This window comes from Suillus clintonianus (assembly GCF_016758775.1).
Source record: "Suillus clintonianus strain FC179 chromosome Unknown DEU56scaffold_4, whole genome shotgun sequence".
Taxonomy (NCBI): domain Eukaryota; kingdom Fungi; phylum Basidiomycota; class Agaricomycetes; order Boletales; family Suillaceae; genus Suillus; species Suillus clintonianus.
In genome coordinates, this window is record NW_024539228.1 from 798,307 (window position 1) to 813,959 (window position 15,653).

Genomic DNA, 15,653 nt, shown 5'->3' on the forward strand with positions numbered 1-15,653 from the left:
ATTTTATTCAACACTGTCAGGCATTTCGCGTGTACACTACTGTATCATCGTACCCAAGCATTTGTAGCATAATTCGCATGACGGGCTTGTGGCCAAAGCATTTAGGATTCCTCAGAGTCATATTGTGAAGATTGGCGCTGACTTTCCTTTCTTGGTAAAGGTTCCACAACACATTTCTCGCTTTCGGGTTCGACCGCCATCTCGATGTCCGCAACCATGCTTAGCCGTCGTCTGGTGCATCGCGCCTCTCAGCTGAAGGTGCTGAGTCGCTCTTCTTCTTCGTCCGCAAATTCTGTAACACCCATTCCTGCGTCTCCATCACCCATCGCGAACCAAGCACCAAACTATCCAACGACATGGTCAACTAGCCAGCAGCCGCGCGCGGTCGCTCAGTCAGGTCCACGTTTTGAGCAAACGGTTATCGAACTCCAGCCCAATCCGTTGAGCGCTATGGAGATGGTTAACAGTGAGCCTATTCGTGTCGTGCATGGACGGAAAGCTGTTTGTGATGGTGGTGAGTGATGCTTTTCTTCCCAACTCGAGCGTCGGCGTGACAATTTATTGCAGGAGGAGGAGCTCTTGGTCATCCCAAGATATATATCAACCTGGTTTGTATCGATACTTCTGGATACAGTGCCATAATTGACATTCTTTTGCAGGACAAACCTGGTGCTCGGCCATGCGGGTAAGCATCGTCGTGGTTTGATGTGTCGCTACTAACCAATTTCACTGTCTATGCTTTACCTTTAGTTACTGGTATGTGGCTACTTTTCTGGCTAGAATTTGAGCTCACACGGCTTCCAGCGGCATCCGCTTTGAACAAGCTCCACATGATCACTGAGTAGAATGCTGGGCATGCGAAGCTGTCAACCAACATATGACCACTTAGATAATTTCATTCTGTGTCAGACAGTGTTTTGCATGTTTCTGATTGCCGCCTGTTGCAAATGTGGGTAAAAGTACAGCGGCGCTCTACAACGCCCAACCAGACTAAATATGCTACTAGAATGGGGTAAGTATGGTAAGATATACCAGGAGGAATACTAGAGTCACAATGAATCCGGGCGAAGTGCCCGATCGACCTCCTGGGTTCGGTGAGATACGGTTTAGAGGGTGCACATGGGCGGGTAAGAACGAACAGGTGTAGCAATGAATGATTTGTATGTCCACTGGTTGAACATTCCTGACCTCACAAGACCTAGTCAAGGGTGATAAATAAAACCAAAAGGAGAGTGGTCATGTCAGGATCAGTCGTCTTCCGGCGAATGAAAGGACATGGGTGACAATGGAGGGTATTCCCCTTCTGCAACTGCCTCCAGTTGAGAGAACGGGGGGAGAGAATGTGGTGATGATAAATGATCACTAGGCGATGTTGGTAATGGAGTCTAAGAAAAAAGTCAGCTCGCCTTGAGGTGTAGCACTAGAGCTTGGCGCTTACCACTTTGAATATCGGATTTATGACAGATTGCGGATCTATCCCTGGACTTGGAGGGTGACCATACAACTGCCCGTTGCATTCATATGACTTGTGAGAAGACGAAGGATATCGTATCATCGGAGGAACCATATATGACGAGTGTTGTGGACTGGTAGAATCGGTGCGAATCCATGGCCGTGGTGATGGTGATAGGGAAAGGAGATTCAGAGGCGGAGGAGAGGAAGCTCCCGACGCGGCAGAAGATGTGGTATCAATAGAGGCACGTATACAGAAGTCATTGAATTGGTGATCCAGAGAGATGGAATTTGATGACCGAGCGGAAGTGGGGAAATCATCAAAGGATGTCGTACCCGTGCGTAGTGAGGAAGCGGACGTCATTCGGTTGATCCCGTACAGCGTTGGTCTTCGCGTCCGAGACGGGCCAGGGTCGCTATCGACTGTAGCGAACGAGATGGCAGACATTCGGCTTATGCTGTGAACATCCGAGGAAGAGATGGAGTGATCATCATCATAGTCTCTGCGTCGTACTTTCGACAAGCGCTCATCCCGTAACCCCCATCGGTCGGTGGGAGCTAGCGTGCCGTCAATAGGGTTGATATATCGACCTGAAGCAGCATTCAACGTCGGTGATGACACCTTCGCACTTCCTTGGGTCTCCTTCTGTCGAATGGGACCAGAAGCAGATACTTTACTCTTCTCCAGCTCGTCGTAGGGCGTCCCTCGCTGATTGGAATTTAGCAAACTGGCATGAGTTTGCCACATCCACTCCAACTCGTTCCGCGAAGTAGTTTGCATATACATCTGGCTGCGCTTCTGCATGACCGCACGAGCCTGCTCCCTCTGTGTCCGTTCTGCCATTGCGCGGCGCTGCTTTTCCGCTTCGCGTAATTGTCGCTCGGCCTCCTTCTTGATAGCTTTGGCATTTTTACGAGAAGAGCCGTTAATAGGTTGCAACTCTGCCAATGACGGACTATCCGAGCTCGTGGATTGCGTGCGCTTGAGCGACGGCGTTGAATTGGAACACGCACCCGGTACTTCGTCGACGGGAGGCAGCGACTGCTGATGGACTTTCTCTCCATGCCCAAACATAGAAAGACCCCATTTAGAAGGTTTCTTGCCAAGGCTGAAGTGTAGCTTGCTGCTGAGTTTAATGCTCGGCGATTGGGCGGCATCGTGGGCAGGCATGGGATGGTCTGGCTCGACGCGGGGACGGGTCTGGTACTCCGGTACCATCGGGGAAGATTGAACCTCCATTGGGTGGCCCACGTGGTAAGCATCGGGGGTCTCAGCCTGTGGGGACGAGACCTCCATCTGATCGGAGTCACTCCGTCCGTGGCCAGCCCAAGGCGACGACGCGCCTCCTTGACTGCGTACTTCCTCTGGGACGTCTGAAGAGTAATGTGAATGTGAATGTATGCGTGGATCAACGACATATTCTGGCGTTTTGTGTGAGGTAGGTGTGTGAATAGTCGACGTAACGAAGGAGGGGACAAATGCGGAGCGATGGGAGGAGGAAGCATCGGGTATGTGAGACGGGTGCAGGCTCGGGGGTTGATGGTAGGGTGATTTCGGGACGGAGTTATGCGAATGTGATGGAGGGATGCTGCGTGGTGAAGCGGATGGAGTGATGTGATATATGCCGTTTGAAACTGATTTCGATGGCGTAGGTGGCAGAGTTTGTGTGTGAAGAGCTGGAGGCATCGGGGGAACATTCCCTGGTAGAGCCTCAATAAGGTATGGATGTTCGAGGCACTGTCGACTCGTGAGACGATTATCAGGATCATACTTGAGTAAGTCCGATATACAATCAATGAGTTTGCGAGGGACACTGCGGTCAAAATATGAAGAAAATTCCCGAGGAGAGTTCTGACATGTTATGTCAATAAAAATCCACTAGATACATAATATTGCAGCAACCGACCTTTGGAAAAGCGAAATTAAATTGTTTCGCCATCTTGAGACCTCTGCTCCATTTGCCACCACCCATCGATCTACCGCGGACATCCGTTCCATGGTCTGCAGGATCCCCGAGAACCTCGCATATGCGATGTATTTGGTCTATTTGACCGGATCCCGGAAATAACGGTCGAAGGTTGACTAGCTCAGCCATGATCGTACCAAGAGCCCACATATCCACTGGATTCGAGTAATCTCGACTGAGTAGCAACACCTCTGGGGCTCGGTACCAACGGGTGGAGACGTATTCCGTGTATGGTGGTGGACTGAGTGTTTCCCTTGCAAGCCCAAAATCGGCTAGCTTAATGATCGCAACGACATCCTTCTCCGTAGGAGGATTGGGGAGAGCTACCGGAGATAGTGAACGATATTCGAAGAGACCCGTTGTCGTAACGAGAACATTCTCGGGCTTCATATCGCGATGGAAATAACCCGAAGAATGAATATGGTGTAAACCCGAAACGATCTGGCGAAAAATAGAAGCAACGAGGCCGCCAGCAAGAGTACGGCCTTTTCGCGCCTTTATCAGATGATATAAATTCCCTTCCATGGACTCGAAGACGAAATAGAGCTCCTTGGAATCGGGAAGGAGAAAAAAATCATAGAGTGGAATTATGCAAGGGTGAAATGGTATTGCGCGTAATGACTGAGATAGTGGTGAGAATTAGAGGTAGTGAAGAATGTGAATTGACGTACTTCGAGCTCCTTCAGCCTTTTGCATTCGTCCCAACCACCTTCCCACTTCTTTTTCATCCTCTTAACGGCGACGAGACGCTTCCCAGCCCACTCTGGTCTAGCGCCGCCACCGCATTGCATAGGAGAGAGTGGTGTATTGGGCGGTAGCGTCCCATGCCAATCACACAATAAGACTGTTCCAAAAGAACCGTCACCCAGGGTCTTGATGGGCGTATATGAGCGATGTGAACCTTTACGTCAAAGGATGAATATGAGAGACAGTGAATGAAAGATATTAAGATGAGAAAGAGTACTGACTGGAACGTGAGTCTCCGACTTGTAGTTTTCCGTTCTGTATAGAGACGGAGGGTATACCGATGACGGAGACTGTCTCCTTAGGCTGAGAGGAAGCAGCAGATTTATGTGATTGGGAAGGAGGTGGGGTGAAGGTGACCATTTGTCTGGTGAAGCGTATGTCCATTTGTGTGATGATTGTTTTGTGAGTCGTATTGTATGTTTGAGTGACCATTGCTCTGGTGGGCATGATTCGAGGATGTGAACATGATACGCAGAGCATTGCCTGGGGATGGAAAGTGGGAAGGGGAGTTTAACGAGAGGGCCGTAATTGCAGCACGGATGCTGAGGCTAAGGGAACATACGACAAAAAGGATAATAAGTGATGATAAATGTACCGAAAGCGCAGAGATGCTGGCAATTAGACGAGGACAGAGAGGAACTCGAAAAAAACCGACAAGTTGTAAAGACAAGAGAGCGGAAATGGTAAAGCGAGGAGGTTTGGTGCAAAGAAGCATCTTCAATCGCCAGACTAGGGAACACTAGAGTAAAGCTGTGCTACAACAACCGAAACTGACCGCGTACAATCACAACCCATACCACCATCCCACGTCGCTAGACGTCGCTCCAAACGTCGACCACGACCTCAACGAGCACAACTCCCCTCGTTATGAACCATGCCGTGGCATTACCCATTCCTCGCACAACAACCATGACCCCCCCTCGTTAAGAACCATGCCGTGGCATTTCTTCACACCCCAACGGCACATCAAGTCTTCCCCCATCCATGCCCACCTACTGGCACTGCCCAACTCGATCCCAGTGACGCCCTTCCTGAATCTCACACTTATGTAATGTGGAACTTCTTCTGTCCCGCTAACCGTAAAAAAAAACACATTCAGTGATAGATTGAGTTTAGTTTCAAAACTTTGTCACACGAATTTGATCTTACAGCAAGTCACCTGTCCATAATTAATGCCTATTGGCTAAAATACTTGGTTGTTTTCATCTGATGCTATGATATTGATCCGAGCATAATAGCCAAGTCTAGACGCAAGCCTATTCCCTCTCCTTCTAGTACGGAACCTCATGGAACAGCTTCGACACGCTCTCCCCATAATGGCTTCGCCTAATAACCTCCCCGAGGACGGGTCCGATATCGATAACTTCGATCTTCGAACACTTCGCTTGATTCTCCTTCTGAGGTAACGTATTTGTCACGATCAATTTCTCCAGCCTGCTTTTATCAACATTTTCTAGAGCGTCGCCGCTCAATATTCCATGTGTCACGATCGCGTAAACCTTGGCTACACCTGCTTCTGTGAGATGATGTGCCGCAAGGCATAGCGTTCCGCAAGTGTCGGCCATGTCGTCAACGAGGATGGCAATTTTGTCCTTGACATGCCCAACGAGCACCATCCGAGATACGGAGTTGGCCTTCTTCCGCTCCTTGTGAAAAAGAGCAAAATCAACACCCAAACGATCTGCAATGGATGTCGCCCTGCAATATAACGATTTGAGCGCTGTCATCCATCCCCTATCAGTAAGCGGTTACCTCTTGGCGCCGCCCGCATCGGGGGAAACAATTACGACATTTTGAAGATCAAAATGGGTGCGTATGTACAGGATTGATGATGGCTCGGCGAAAAGCTGCGAGTGGCCGCAGGTGTCAATTGCCCAATCTACGAAACGCCACAGCACTTACGCTGCGCACGACGAAAGTGGACAAATATAAGTGACCCACTGGGAAACAGGGTCAAGCGCTAGACTTACTTATCTACTGGCACATCAAAGAATCCTTGGATTTGTGATGCATGGAGGTCCATGGTCTATATCCAAGTTATCAGCGCATCGATGCATTGGGTTGACAGAGGGCGGTCAGAACAACGCAAGCACCGGGGCGGTGCCCCGATGTTCCTCGAAGCAGGTCGGACACTTACAATGACGTGATCACAACCTGCTTTTTGAATCATGTTCGCTACGAGTTTCGCCGTGATGGGAGCGCGGCTTTTGTCCTTCTTGTCTTGCCGGGCGTATGGGAAAAGGGGGACGACGGCCGTTATGCGTTTTGCACTTGCAATCTTGCAGGCATGGATCATGATGCAAAGCTCCATGAGGGATGTGTTGACCGCCCCGCAGCCAGTATTGATAATGTACACGTCATTCTCCCGAACGCTCTCTGCGATGCGGACACTTGTCTCGCCAATGCCGCTCTTGGTCACATCAGCTTTTGCAAGAGGTAGACCAAGGCTAGAGAGCAATGGTAATGCATGGGTGAACAGCGCGCGAGTTCATTTGTATTTACCGTCGAGCAACGATTTCCGCCAACTCAGGATGGCTCGTGCCTGTCAGGGCAAGTGTCACTCCATAAGAGAAGGTCGATAAAATCAGAATCCAAGGACGAACCAGTGAAGATTTTGACTCCAGTTCCGTTCAACATGATATTAATTTACAAGAGAGAGATATCCATAGATTGTAAGAAAGAAATTAGAAAAGCAAAGTCAAAAAAAATCTGCTGGAGCCTCAGTTATCACGTGTCAAAAGAAAAATCAGCGTAACAGATCCTGTGACCGCGTGACGATAAGGATCATCGGCTGTGCAGGACAGGCTTGCGGAACTTGAGCTTGATAGACGCAGTTCTTGGGGGCCTACGGAGGGAATAGCGAAACAGGATTTCTTGTATAATCATTGCATACATATTACAAGTTTGATCGAAGTGACTCAGGGCTGAGCATGGACAGCCGGACCACTGTACTTCATATCCCTGCCGTGCCATTGGACAAAAGTGCAAAAACATATTTACCTCATTCAAACGGGAGGAGAGCTGCAGTGGCAAGTCTCCTCAAAGTACCACGAGACGCAAAACATCAAGTTGCGAGGATGATCGATGATCGGTGATCATGAACATTTTTTGCAGAATGTCTTGTGGCGAGCGCGCCAATCCTTCGCCTGAGCATTGTTAAGTATAAAGTACGTGGGAGGCGATATTAATTTCGCAGCTCACCTGACAGGCTCTTCCACAGTAGAAGGCGGACTATGGGACAAACACTCAGTTCTACCGTGCTTCTATTCAGCCCGAAGTTGCGCACCTTGCATCCAGAACAAGCTAAAAGTTGGCTCCGATCAAACGTCTGACCAGGACACTGACAGTGCGATTAGCAAACATCATAAAAATGTACCGATTACAGCCACCTACGTCATAGTTTCCGCAGACCATAATGTCTGCAGGATGGGATAGTCTTACCCTCCTCGCTTCCTCAAGGTCACCCTTTGCTTCGTGCACCTGACCAAGATTCTCGAGAGAGACTGCTGCATCATATGCAGGCCCTATCTTCATGCGGACAGAAATAGCCTTCCTGAGCTGCTCTTCAGCATCCGTGATTCTGCCCATCTTGAGGTAGAGTTCTCCGAGTGCATTGCGGCTTATGGCAGTCATCGGGTCATTCTCACCAACTGCACTGAGTTTAAGATCAAGTGCTTGCAGGTGGAGATCCTCTGAACCGGCATAATCGCCTTGTCTAGAGAGGCTAAGGGCTTGATTGTTTATCATAGCCGCCTGTGAAACGACCATCCCAGAAACCGGGTCGGAATGCACGTGCATTGCGAAGTCAGACATGTTAAGGCGATACAATGAGTACTATGGGATGGTAGAGGTACTGAGACGAGGTCTAGAAATTTCGAGTTGAACACGTTATTCAGCTTGATTTGTCAGGGGTTAACCACGTGGTTTTATCAACAACTTCAATTGATGGGGAACCTTGCAAGCAAAGTTCAAGTATATCAGAACCTAAGTTATTCGATCGTATTATATGGACACCTGGGCCACTGTGATACATGTACTTCACTAGATTAAATGCCTGCTGTACCGTTGCGACAGCTGTGCAAAAACACATTTTACCTCATAGAAACGGAATGAAAGCTGGTAAATCTCCTCACAAGATTATCAAGTCTCGAGGGAAATCAGTGGTCTGTATTTGTGTACGCTTTGCAGAGCTTTTTGTGGCGAGCGCGCCAGTCCTTGGCCTGAGATTTGTTAAGTATTATGGTGGTAATATTAATTTCGAAAGCTCACCTGACAGGCTTTTCCACAATAGAAGGCGGACTAAAAAAAACTCAGTTCTTCAGTCATATATACGACCTGACGTTACGCACCTTGCATCCAGAACAAGCTAAAAGCTGGCTCTGATGAAACGTCTTACCAGGACACTAGCAACACTATTAGCGGGTGTCATGAAGATGAGACAGTGGTACCTACCTTATTGTTTCCGCAGACCATAATGTTTCCAGGGTGGGACCGTCTCACCTTCCTCGCTTCCTCAAAGTTACCCTTTGCTTCGTAAACCTGACCAAGATTCTCGAGAGAGACTGCAGCATCATATGCAGGCCCTGTCCTCAAGCGGACAGAAACAGCCTTCCTGAGCTGCTCTTCAGCATCCGCAATTCTGCCCATCTTGATGTAGACTTCTCCGAGTTCATTGCGGGTGACAGCAGTAACGTCATTCTCACCAACTGCGCTGAGTTTAATATCGAGTGCACGCAGGTGAAGACGCTCTGAACCGGCGTAATCGCCTTGTCTAGAGAGGACGTGGGCTTGGTTATTGAATGCAACTGCCTCATCGATGAGCTTCTTAGTGACCGGGTCAAAGTAAAAGTGGTGTACAAAGTCACGCATGCTAGGGGGGGATGAGCAAGCCAGTGCGTGACAAAGGATATGTGTTGTGTCGTGTTTGTTACGTGGAATCATACGCTATCACTCCTGCTAACAACAAGTCCATCAATCGTCTTTCCATCCAAACTGTGTATACAACGATCCAATTCCAACACTGGCCGCCTGACTCTCCTTACTTATTTCTTTTCTTTTTCTTTCTCTTAAACATGACTTCTTCCTCGTCCTCATCACCAGAAATGCATCCTGCTCCTCCAGTAGACTCCGCTGAACGCTTTTCCTATAAACTTGCAACGCATGAGGAGGTCCTTGAAGATCTGTCCAGGTATATTCAATTTTACCTATATTTCAACTTCTTCTTACGCCAAAAAGTCGCTTTCTTTTAAATCTCCCAGAGGAAGAACTCTCGTCTCTTGAGCGGATATGTTTCCAGGTGGAGCAAGCGTAAGCTCACCGCAGTGCTTGCGATTCACTTTCGGCTCATATTTTTCTCATAGGCATTGGTTCTATGAAGACTTCATTCGGGAACAAAATCCCAAATTTCCATCGCTACCGCTGAAGAAGTTCTCCGCAATGCTTTTCCAAGCTTGTCCTCTGTTACACCAGTGGAGTCACGATCATGAACAAGCCTTCAATACCTTCATGCAGTACAAGACTAGAGTCCCTGTATGCGGTGCTATTATGTTAAACGATACATGGGAAAAGGTGTGTCCTCTCCGTGCTCAGGAATGAAACCTAGCTTACTCTGATTTCTTTAGTGTATCCTTGTTAAGGGGTGGAAGTCGTCTTCTGGTTGGGGGTTTCCAAAGGGTAAGATAAACGAGAGCGAGCCTACCCATGAATGTGCTATTCGAGAAGTGCGTCGTGTTGTCCACAATTTCTGTCCGGCGACCTGAAACACTCCGCTAGGTACTTGAGGAGACTGGTTATAATCTGGCAGGTCAGCTGAATCCTGCAAACGTAATTGAAATGTCGATCAAGGAGCAACGGATCTCTCTCTTCGTGGTACCCGGTGTCCCGGAAGACTTTCCTTTTAAAACTCGGACCCGCAAGGAGATAAGTGTACGTTCATTTGGTTGCGCCCCCCCTTTCTTGTCGTAACTTTTTTTCGTAGCGGATCGAGTGGTTCAAGTTAACTGATCTTCCAACCTGGAGGCGGAACAAAGCAGCACCGGGAAAATTTTATTTAATTTCTCCCTTCATCGCGTGAGTCTCCTTTATACCTTGTGTATAACAATGATTGTGAACTTCGAGTAGATCTTTGAAGGCATTCGTCACTGCCAACAAGCCTCGAGCGATGGAGGGGCGAGCGCGAAAGACTGGAGGATACACAAGTACGGATAATGGAACACATGAATCTAGTTCATCCTCGGCAGACAATGGCGAACCTCAGACGCCGTCTCCCCAGTACAGCGAGGCACTTCCTGCGACCGGCCGTTGCGTAGCTACCCACGAGTCAGATGACGGGCAAGTTGTCGATGCTGAACACATGGACCCGCACTTTGCTCGCTTACTCAGTTCTCTGACGCTCTCAGCTGTTAAGCAAGACGATTCAAAGCCTCAGCTCGTTCTCCCGCCCGTTAAATCACCTCTCTCGATGCTCGCTCACAACGCGACCCCACTGGCGAAGCAGAATATCGTCGATTGGTCTTCTCGTGTTTCTGCCCACTCAGAAACGCCTGTGATATCTTCTTCGCCTCCGAAACAAAGGCTTTCAAGCGTATCATCGTCCTCCACGCATCCCCTTCGAGTTCCCCAATCTTCGAGCATGCAGGCTTCCTATGTCGAATCATCCATACTACCAACTTCACCATCCCATGTTCCTGGAACTCCTTCGTCAGGAGCCCTTTCGACCGCTTCATTATCCGCCGCATCTTCCACTTCATCCTTCACTTCCTCTCGAAAGGTATCGTTGTCGTCAAGACGTACCTCGAGCACTGCCGACATATCGCCCTACCTTCCGCGCCTTACGGAGGTGCCTGCCTCAGGCAAGACGTTGAGGCAGCTGGCCCTACTGGAAGCAGTGGCTGACGAGTCTTCACGCATGACCCCTACTCTGCCCAGTAGGGAGTTGCCAACTATGACTAACTTTGGCAATGCATCTGGCGTCCGTCATCCAGGACCGTCGGCTTCCGTTCCACCACCTACGCACTATCCGCAAGCTGAATTTCGCCCACTATTCGGTTATACTCCCTCGATGCCAGCCGGATATCATCTTCCATCTACTTCTCACCACGCCAGCACCGCATACTCTGAGCCGCCGCTTGTTGACGACGTTTTTCAAGTGAGACCACGCTCTAGTCAGTTTGTTACCCATGACTATTCCCCTCGGAATACCCAGCAAAATCAGTTGTTGTCGCTGCTGACTGGGCCACCACCCCTTCCTGTTGGAATGCCTCACACTTCTCATCCACATCCCTCCTACTTACAAGGCTACCTTCCTGCCCATCATTATCAACCACATCCTTCAGCACACTTCCCCCCCGCTCATCAGGCTGCGGGTCCCCATATGGTAACTGGTCTCTCAACTGCGATGCTCCCAGTCAGTGCTCAAGTCCCACCTGCTCGATTATCTGTTATCCCACCGTCTGCCCACGCTTTACAGACAACTTTCCACCCATTGCCAATCCCTTCGCGGACCCCTGTTACCAACAGCGCTCAGCTACTTTCACTCCTAAACGGTAATAAACCTGCACCGGTGCAAGCCCCCGTTAATGCTGGCTATAGATGATTACACCCCTATATCTCTGCTATAACCCCACCCTGCATCATATATTTTGCTTGTCATCAACGCCATAATGTATATGCTGCGCGCACGCTCCTCTTTTTGGCACTACTCCGCCCTTTCTCCTGCACTTATTCCTTACCTGTGGTCTTTTACTTTTGAATCATCTTTTTTTCTTTTTGTCCCTTTTTACTGCGGGTTTCAATGATTTTGACGTGAACCATCGTCATTCTCGTCGTTCATTACGTTTTGCTGCTGCAGTACAATAATTGCTATCATCCGTTTGCCCACTCTCGCCATCTTTCTCTTCGTCACTCCCTCATACTTGAATCTACAGTACTAGTTCCGGTGTCATCGTTGGTCTTGTCGCAATACCCCGTGTAGTTTTGTAGCTCCATTCTCATCCTAACCAGATATATCAGCTGGCCTCGTCTGTGCTCATACGTTTGTACTTGTCTCTTGACTGTCGAATTCAAGCCAAGTTTCATCATACTCATCCATTTTTGAAGCGATGCTCACCAGCAAAATAAGAATTTGTTGTACATGTACGTTTAGTTAAAAAGTAGAGGCAAATCAGGTCAGGCATGTTTGGTAAAACCCATGCGACGGGCATACTCTCGTTCCTCTTCAACCGTCAGTCTGTCCGAACCTGACCAATTTGCCGAACTCGTCCGTGCTCTAAACCGACTCTGCCTCGTCCTGAACAGTTCCTCCATCCGCAGGGGCCGTATCGCTCCGAATATGTCATCCGGGTCGACTGTGCTTTGCATTTGCAATGCCTGTCGGAGCTCCGGCGACTGAGCCCAATCAGGAGGATCAAACGTTCGTACCCGATCTTCATCTTCCGAGTCTGAGTATTCACTGTTGATGTCAGGAAGCTCAATACTCTCGCTAGCAATTTCAGGTGGCTGCTGCTTAGCTGCCCGTAGCTGGGCCATTGCACGCGCTGCCATCTGATTCTGCACCACGGCGGAGGGAAGTTTATCTTCGTTCTCCTGTGGTACAGCTTTGGCTTTTCCCTTGGGAGGACCAACTTTGCTTGATTTCACTTCGGTAGCTGCGGATTTAACTGTGGATGACCCAGCGGCATTCTGTGAGGCATTGTAGGTCGCAGAAGACACAAGTGCAGACGATGCGGGGACCTTAAGGTTCTTGGAAGCAGAAGCAATTTTTGTTGCAGGAGTAGCCAAACTGGATTTCGCCAACTTGGGAGGAGGAGGGGCATCCTTCTTGTCTTTTGAAGGTGGCTTTTTGACTTCGAGTTTCTTATCGTCGACAGTGATCTTCCGCTTCTTCGTCGCGTCGTCCTCCGCCTTCTTAGGCACAGCAGTGGTCTTGAGAGGCCGCTTTTCCGTGGTCTCATCGCGCTCACGTTTACGCTTCTCGGATTCCTCCTTGATCTTCTTCTCCTCGGCAGCGCGTGACCTCTCTTCGTCTGCCTTGCGAGCAAGCGCTGCCTGGCGCCTCGCTTCCATCTCCTTGAGACGGGCGGCCTTTTTGTGGGCTTCTTCTTCTTGCTACATAATACTTGAGTCCCACGAAACACTCAAAGTAAGACTGAATAATATACCTTCTTTGCAGCAGCAGCTGCAAGCTGAAGGCTCTTGACCTCTGGCTTGACCTTTTTTCCCGTGCCAAGCATGCTATTGACGAGTTTTGTGGCCTGACCGAAGAATCCAATCTGTGACTGCTGCGAAGACGAAGACGTCGAAGCCATAGATAACTGGCTCTCGCTCCGCGGAATGTCACCAGACTTCGGCTGTTACTAGTTTAAGTATCAAGAATACTGACGATCAAAAGCGTACATACCTCAATAAGAGTAACAGTGGACTGGCCAGCCTTGATGACATCGCTCAGATCGCTCGTATACATAACTGATTCATGGTCGGTTTCTGGTTCGAGGGTATCGACTCCATTGTCCTGGACCTTAACAACGTCACTATCTATATCCATGGCGAAGGCGCCGGGGATTGCATCTTGCTGGACAGCGTTCTTCGCTGAATTGCCGGTCAGATCACCTCTGGTCCTGGTAGGTCCCTGAGATTCAGTAGGAAGTGTACTCCATGTCATGCTGTCCTCCTTGTTATTGAAGTTGAAAGGAGTCCATCCCTGTTCGCTTGCGGCCAACTTCTCCTCGAGGGGCCAACTATCATCATCGTCATCTTCAAGTGTAGCGAATTTCGCCCGATGAATCTGGGACTCTGTACCGTCTGTGTATTCGGTGTCTTGAGAAGAGGGCATCCAGGCTGGAACATCCTCCACTCGATCAAAGACAGCGTCTGACAATGTGCTTGCTTGTGAGGATTGCTGTGTACCGCTTGCATGCGGAGGGGGACGAGAGGAAGACGGAGGCGATGTAAGTCTTGCCGGTAGACCCAAAGATATTGGCGGAGGAAGCGTAAAAGTTGTTATTGGCAAATTGAAAGAGAATTCTTTGGTGAGGGGTGCAATCTGCTTCGAGATGGGAGGCATGAACACCTGAGGAGGTTGCCTGTTAAACACTGGACCAGGAGGGGGAACGAAGCTGGAGCCAGAAGCACGAGTGGGAGGTGGGGAGTTGGGTGGGGTAGTTGAGATGCTCTCATCCGCCGCAGACGAAGACTGAATAGCTAGCGGGTTCTCATTAGTAGAGACAATGTCGGAGAGACTGAGTCTGCGTTCTGATTTTCTTGAGTAAACATCTTCAGCTGCCGGTTGGAGTTCTTCAGTGCATGGCGCGGAAGAGTCCTCTGACTCCGTGAGCTCTTCTTCAGTGATCTTGTTCCTCTCCGCTACTCTTGCTTCTGCGGCAGCACGAGCTTCAGCAAGCGCGGCGGCTGCCGCACCCCCACCAAGGGATTTCCCCATGCTTTTTCCCGCACGGGCACCAAGACCTTCAACTGTACGTTTAAACACTCCGATAAAACTAGCCTCATCCTCCTTGTCGTTCAGGGGTTCCCAGTGCTCCTCAGGGAGATGCACAGCTCTAGTTGGTGCCAGAGCGAAGGAAGGAGCTTGAGTCAGCATGGCTGTCTCCTGGTTCAGAGCGGGTGGGTCCTTCGAATTTTGTGGAGCGGAATCAAACTCGGAGGCCTTAGCCACCTTCGCTCTACGTCCCTCGTCGGTCTTGTCTAAAGTCAAAGGTGCAGCAGCAAGCATGTCACCACTCTTCCGCTTCAAGGGAGCAACAGTGTTCACAGAGGGATTCATTGTACCAACACCCGGGCCGAGAATGCTTGTCTTGCTATGGACGATGTTTTCCATGGCTTTCACCTCTCTGGCCTTCATTAGCCACGATGTACGTTTGCCCAATGCGGGAGGTTGTGTTGGTGCAGCAACAGCTGGCGCAAGAATCCCAGCGCCCGTAGATGGTTCTATTGCGACACGCATTGACTTACGTAGCGGGGATGGAGCGCGAAGTGTTGGAAACTGCGATGCGCTGCTTTTGTGCGCAAGAGTTCGAGACGGTGAGTCATTAAGTGGCACCGCCATAGTAGTTAACGCAGGGGCGAAACTGGACGCAGGCAAAAGGGGTAGCGGAGCAGTCAATGCATCCCTGGCATGAGCGATCGTAGGGCTGGCTGATGATATTTGAGGAAGTGGTTGAGTGTGATTCCCAGTGTGTGTCTTTTGAGCGCGGGTAGGTTTCGGCGAGTCAAGGGGAATAGAGTGGAAGGTATCGAGTGATACCGTCGTGTTCTCTACCTCTGGTGCCAAATCATCCTCTACTAGATCAAGGTCATGTCTGACGTGCTCGCCTACAGTTGTGCCCGCGGGCTTAGGCTGCGGAGAGATTGGTTCAGTGCAGTCGCTGTCTGCATGAGAACCCATGGACTCTGCAGTTTGCTTGGCGTGAAGAAGGGCTTTATGAAAGCTGTTGACAGGTGGCTGGTTCTCTTTGCTTATGTCCTCCTCCTGCA

General features: G+C 49.7%; 7 protein-coding genes across 7 annotated transcripts; 2 read left to right on the plus strand and 5 right to left on the minus strand.

The window, feature by feature from the left end:
- Window positions 1-204: 204 nt before the first annotated feature.
- DEU56DRAFT_948382 (ubiquinone oxidoreductase 20 kd subunit) lies at window positions 205-1,168 on the plus strand (the record flags this gene model as incomplete). Its single annotated transcript, XM_041359081.1, has 5 exons — window positions 205-514; window positions 568-608; window positions 660-685; window positions 751-756; window positions 805-1,168. The coding sequence occupies 5 exons, from the start codon at window positions 205-207 to the stop codon at window positions 839-841; spliced, it is 420 nt and encodes a 139-aa protein (XP_041214542.1). The 3' UTR covers window positions 842-1,168.
- Window positions 1,169-1,247: 79 nt separating this feature from the next.
- On the minus strand, window positions 1,248-4,526 carry DEU56DRAFT_725630 (Pkinase-domain-containing protein; the record flags this gene model as incomplete). Its single annotated transcript, XM_041347880.1, has 6 exons — window positions 1,248-1,385; window positions 1,439-2,653; window positions 2,825-3,304; window positions 3,360-4,040; window positions 4,091-4,320; window positions 4,388-4,526. The coding sequence occupies 6 exons, from the start codon at window positions 4,524-4,526 to the stop codon at window positions 1,248-1,250; spliced, it is 2,883 nt and encodes a 960-aa protein (XP_041214543.1).
- An 829-nt stretch (window positions 4,527-5,355) lies between these two features.
- On the minus strand, window positions 5,356-7,017 carry DEU56DRAFT_770783 (phosphoribosyl pyrophosphokinase). The gene is made up of 6 exons (XM_041351429.1): window positions 6,770-7,017; window positions 6,669-6,708; window positions 6,304-6,613; window positions 6,145-6,192; window positions 5,919-6,013; window positions 5,356-5,864 (listed from the first exon to the last, which is right to left on the minus strand). The coding sequence occupies exons 1-6, from the start codon at window positions 6,801-6,803 to the stop codon at window positions 5,438-5,440; spliced, it is 954 nt and encodes a 317-aa protein (XP_041214544.1). The 5' UTR covers window positions 6,804-7,017; the 3' UTR covers window positions 5,356-5,437.
- On the minus strand, window positions 7,018-8,024 carry DEU56DRAFT_770789 (uncharacterized protein). Its single transcript, XM_041351430.1, has 4 exons — window positions 7,560-8,024; window positions 7,453-7,506; window positions 7,368-7,397; window positions 7,018-7,312 (listed from the first exon to the last, which is right to left on the minus strand). The coding sequence occupies exons 1-4, from the start codon at window positions 7,977-7,979 to the stop codon at window positions 7,262-7,264; spliced, it is 555 nt and encodes a 184-aa protein (XP_041214545.1). The 5' UTR covers window positions 7,980-8,024; the 3' UTR covers window positions 7,018-7,261.
- A 193-nt stretch (window positions 8,025-8,217) lies between these two features.
- DEU56DRAFT_770793 (uncharacterized protein) lies at window positions 8,218-9,083 on the minus strand. The gene is made up of 5 exons (XM_041351431.1): window positions 8,619-9,083; window positions 8,516-8,569; window positions 8,436-8,465; window positions 8,300-8,386; window positions 8,218-8,240 (listed from the first exon to the last, which is right to left on the minus strand). Exons 1-4 carry the CDS (start codon window positions 9,033-9,035, stop codon window positions 8,324-8,326), a joined length of 564 nt encoding a protein of 187 aa, XP_041214546.1. The 5' UTR covers window positions 9,036-9,083; the 3' UTR covers window positions 8,218-8,240; window positions 8,300-8,323.
- Window positions 8,792-12,087, plus strand: DEU56DRAFT_384942 (DCP2-domain-containing protein). The gene is made up of 9 exons (XM_041345953.1): window positions 8,792-9,354; window positions 9,402-9,473; window positions 9,527-9,734; window positions 9,788-9,886; window positions 9,939-10,091; window positions 10,144-10,235; window positions 10,287-11,571; window positions 11,635-11,710; window positions 11,757-12,087. The coding sequence occupies exons 1-9, from the start codon at window positions 9,047-9,049 to the stop codon at window positions 11,783-11,785; spliced, it is 2,322 nt and encodes a 773-aa protein (XP_041214547.1). The 5' UTR covers window positions 8,792-9,046; the 3' UTR covers window positions 11,786-12,087.
- Window positions 12,088-12,332: 245 nt separating this feature from the next.
- On the minus strand, window positions 12,333-15,564 carry DEU56DRAFT_725356 (uncharacterized protein; the record flags this gene model as incomplete). Its single annotated transcript, XM_041347861.1, has 3 exons — window positions 12,333-13,271; window positions 13,325-13,513; window positions 13,564-15,564. 3 exons carry the CDS (start codon window positions 15,562-15,564, stop codon window positions 12,333-12,335), a joined length of 3,129 nt encoding a protein of 1,042 aa, XP_041214548.1.
- Window positions 15,565-15,653: the final 89 nt, after the last annotated feature.

What these genes read in the sequence shown, in the direction of transcription:
- DEU56DRAFT_770783 (XM_041351429.1), bottom strand. Translation starts at nt 6,803, where the DNA reads ATGTTGAACGGAACTGGAGTCAAAATCTTCACTG. An exon ending in CAGGTTGTGATCACGTCATT is followed by an intron (nt 6,193 to 6,303) that starts GTAAGTGTCCGA and finishes ACTTGGATATAG; the next exon opens with ACCATGGACCTCCATGCATC. An exon ending in GATGCGGGCGGCGCCAAGAG is followed by an intron (nt 5,865 to 5,918) that starts GTAACCGCTTAC and finishes GTTATATTGCAG; the next exon opens with GGCGACATCCATTGCAGATC.
- DEU56DRAFT_770789 (XM_041351430.1), bottom strand. Translation starts at nt 7,979, where the DNA reads ATGTCTGACTTCGCAATGCACGTGCATTCCGACCCGGTTTCTGGGATG. An exon ending in TGGTCTGCGGAAACTATGAC is followed by an intron (nt 7,507 to 7,559) that starts GTAGGTGGCTGT and finishes TCGCACTGTCAG; the next exon opens with TGTCCTGGTCAGACGTTTGA. An exon ending in ACTGTGGAAGAGCCTGTCAG is followed by an intron (nt 7,313 to 7,367) that starts GTGAGCTGCGAA and finishes AACAATGCTCAG; the next exon opens with GCGAAGGATTGGCGCGCTCG.
- DEU56DRAFT_770793 (XM_041351431.1), bottom strand. Translation starts at nt 9,035, where the DNA reads ATGCGTGACTTTGTACACCACTTTTACTTTGACCCGGTCACTAAGAAG. An exon ending in TGGTCTGCGGAAACAATAAG is followed by an intron (nt 8,570 to 8,618) that starts GTAGGTACCACT and finishes TAGTGTTGCTAG; the next exon opens with TGTCCTGGTAAGACGTTTCA. An exon ending in TAGCTTGTTCTGGATGCAAG is followed by an intron (nt 8,466 to 8,515) that starts GTGCGTAACGTC and finishes AGTTTTTTTTAG; the next exon opens with TCCGCCTTCTATTGTGGAAA.
- DEU56DRAFT_384942 (XM_041345953.1), top strand. Translation starts at nt 9,047, where the DNA reads ATGAGCAAGCCAGTGCGTGACAAAGGATATGTGTTGTGTCGTGTTTGT. An exon ending in TCTCAACTGCGATGCTCCCA is followed by an intron (nt 11,572 to 11,634) that starts GTCAGTGCTCAA and finishes CACGCTTTACAG; the next exon opens with ACAACTTTCCACCCATTGCC. An exon ending in GCTACTTTCACTCCTAAACG is followed by an intron (nt 11,711 to 11,756) that starts GTAATAAACCTG and finishes TGCTGGCTATAG; the next exon opens with ATGATTACACCCCTATATCT.